Source organism: Orycteropus afer, unplaced genomic scaffold, assembly GCF_000298275.1.
Source record: "Orycteropus afer afer isolate SDZICR_OR568_19922 unplaced genomic scaffold, OryAfe1.0 scaffold00113, whole genome shotgun sequence".
Lineage (NCBI taxonomy): Eukaryota > Metazoa > Chordata > Mammalia > Tubulidentata > Orycteropodidae > Orycteropus > Orycteropus afer.
The window spans coordinates 7,311,962-7,314,989 of record NW_006921700.1 but is presented as its reverse complement, the minus strand read 5'-3'; the positions used below and the strand labels follow the sequence as shown (position 1 = coordinate 7,314,989).

Sequence of the window (3,028 nt, the reverse complement as noted above, 5' to 3'; positions counted from 1 at the left end):
TGCCCTGGGCAAATCTGCTAAAAAAAGACCTCTTTAAAATATTGAAGAGTAAAGATACATTTTTTAATACTAGGGTGCACCTAACCCAAACCATGGTATTTTCAGTCACCTCATATGGATGTGAAAGCTGGACAATGACTAAAGAAGCCAAAGAAGAGCTGATGCTTTTGAGTTGTGGTGTTGGCAAAGAATACAGAAAGTACCATGGACTGCCAGAACTGACAGATCTGTCCTGGAGGAAGTGCACCCAAAATGCTCCTTGGAAGCCAGACTTCATCTCACCTATTTTGCTCATGTCAGACCCTCTCCATTCCCTGGAGAAGGATATCACACTTGGTAAAGTGGAAGGTCAGTGAAAAATGGGAAGGCCCTTAATGAGATGGATTGACACAGTGGCTGCAGCGATGGGTTCAGGTACAGCAAGGATTGCGAAATGCCACAAGACTGGACAGTGTTTTGTTCTGTTGTACACAGGGTTGCTATGAGTTGGAGCCAACTCAACAGCACCTAACAACCACAACAACAATCTATGAATAAGTAGTACGAATAGAAAAGTACTTCAAGGGAAATTGTTCATGTATTAATAATGAGTTGTGACTTCATCATTCATTTTCAGCCTTTTTTCTGCTTTTCTATATTTTTCATAATTTGAAATTAGAAAAAAAAATACTTGATTAAAATTTTTTTTCACCCAACACACTGTATTCTATTGGCCATCTCTGCCTGCTAAAGTGATGGGAGTCTCTGGGCAATATTAGTCAGAAAGAAATATGGCACCTACTTGATCTCAGACTGTCCACATGGCTTCTTCCTAGAGAGGTTGAGCAGGTCTTTGCCATATTTCTCTTCAATTGATGCCCTAAAGGGAACAGAAGAGAGGGTGATGAATCCTTCTTGAGTGTGATCCACAGCTGAGACACCCTAGGTGCTCTGCTTGAAGACAACTGCACCTTTTGACAGTAGATACTCAGCTACAATACCATTCTCTAAAATGCAGTCCTCTGACTTGCCTGAAAACCAAAAGAGCTTAATCTACAAGGTGGTCTTTGCCAGCTAGGAGCCAGAGCATAGACTCTACAGCAAAACTGAGCATGGCTCCCTGGCCACCACAGGTTAGTATTTTACAGACTAACTGTTCAAAACCATCACCGAAGATTTTTTTTTTTTTAAAGGGAGTTGAGTAAAAGGTATTTCCATCAGATGCTACACCTGCCAATGAGGCCCTATCTTTTCTAAACATGCCCTTTCAGTTCAAATGCACGTATAAATAGTGCCAAAAAGAATGGGAATTTCAGAATCTAAACTCTACAGTTGGCAGGTCTCACAAAAAGAGCTGATTGGTTGCTCAGTGTTGCACAAGCCTAAAGCATTGAACATTCCCCTTGCCCCCACCCCATGTTCTCTGTCCCACATCCACTTCTTGTCCTAGTCTTGTTGTGAGGTACCATTGAGTTGGTTCCAACTCATAGCAACCCTGTGTACAACACACAAAACACTGCCCAGTCCTGTGCCGTCCTCACAACCATTGCTGTGCTTGAGCCCATTGTTGCAGCCACCATGTCAATCCATCTCACTGACCCTTTGCCAAGCATGATGTCCTCCAGGGATTGGTCCTTCCTAATAACATGTCCGAAGTTTAAGGGGCTTCAAGCTAGTCTAAGGAGCCTGGTGAGCAATAGTTAAGTACTTGGCTGCTAACCAAAAGGTTGGTGGTTTAAACCCACAAACAGCTCTGCGGGAGAAAAACGACAATTTGCTTCTGTAAAAATCAGCCTGGAAAAGCCTATGGGGAAGTTCTACTGTGTCACATAGGATCACTATGAGTCAGCAACAACAGGCTAGTCTACCCCACTTTGTTTAAAAATTATACAAGTAATAAACAAATACATTCTTACTGCAAAAGATTCAAGCAACACAAAACTATGTACAAAAAGGTCCCCCTTACACTCTTCTCCAATCCCATATCTCTCCCCAGGGACAGTCACTATTCAGTTTGGTGTATATCTTTCCATCTTTTTCTCTACATTTGCATACCTATTATTTCAAATATAAACACCTACATACAATTCTTCACGTTTGCATCATTGATAGCATTCTATTATTTGCTGCTCTGTAATTTGTTTTCCCCCTACTAATACATCATATAGAATTTTTCTTATCGGTGCAGACAGATTTACCCATGCTTATAATATGGAGTTTTCCATAGTCAGGGGTCTCCCTTTTTGTTTCCATTTTTTCACTACCATCAGGAAAAAAAAAACCTAGATGAACATTCTTGCACCAGTATCCTTGAGCACATCCAAGAATGTGTCTCTAGGGTACATTTCTGAAAGTACATTTACTAGATCAGAGGATGTGCATTTTAAATTTTGACAAAAGGGCCAAATTACCATCCCCCCAAAATTATGTCAATGTATATACTTCCACTAAGAGTGTATAAGAGCGCCCATTCCCATGAACCTTCACCCACAGGTGATAGTTAACAATCTTTTTTCATTGTTGGCAATCTGAGGAAGGTAAAAAGAGAATCTCTGGTTTTGATGCATATTCCACTGATTTCTTGTGAGTTTGTGCATCATTTCATATATTTGTTGGGCATTTGTAATTCTTTGCCTATAAGTTATCTACTCATATCCCTCTCAGTTGTTTAACTGAATATATTGTTTTCTTCCTATTATTTGGTAGGAGTTATCTACATATTATCAATATTAATTCTTATTCTTACATATGGGACAAAGTTTCTCCCCTTCTGTCATTTGTCTTTTCTAAATAATGTCTTTCTCCATTTTATGAAAGTGATGCATGCTCATTATTTTAAAAATAAGCAAAAGGAAGTACAAAGAAGAAAACAATAAACCATCCAAAATTCTACCACCTAGAAATAATTAGAATTAACCAAACCAAAAGGAAAAAGAAAAGAAAAAATAAAAAATCTCACTGCCATTGATCATTCCTATTATTGCCACCCTTGAGGACAGAGTAGAACTGCCCCATAGGGTAATCTTCACAGAAGCAAATTGCCACATCT

At 39.3% G+C, this 3,028-nt stretch overlaps 1 protein-coding gene across 1 annotated transcript in view; it reads right to left on the bottom strand.

The window, feature by feature from the left end:
• The window catches only part of PSTPIP2 (proline-serine-threonine phosphatase interacting protein 2), a 67,210-nt gene that overhangs the window by 55,390 nt on the left and 8,792 nt on the right, over nt 1-3,028 (bottom strand). The window contains exon 3 of the mRNA XM_007943857.1: nt 782-859. Coding sequence (XP_007942048.1) covers nt 782-859 — 78 coding nt within the window. The remainder of the gene's footprint in view (nt 1-781; nt 860-3,028) is intronic.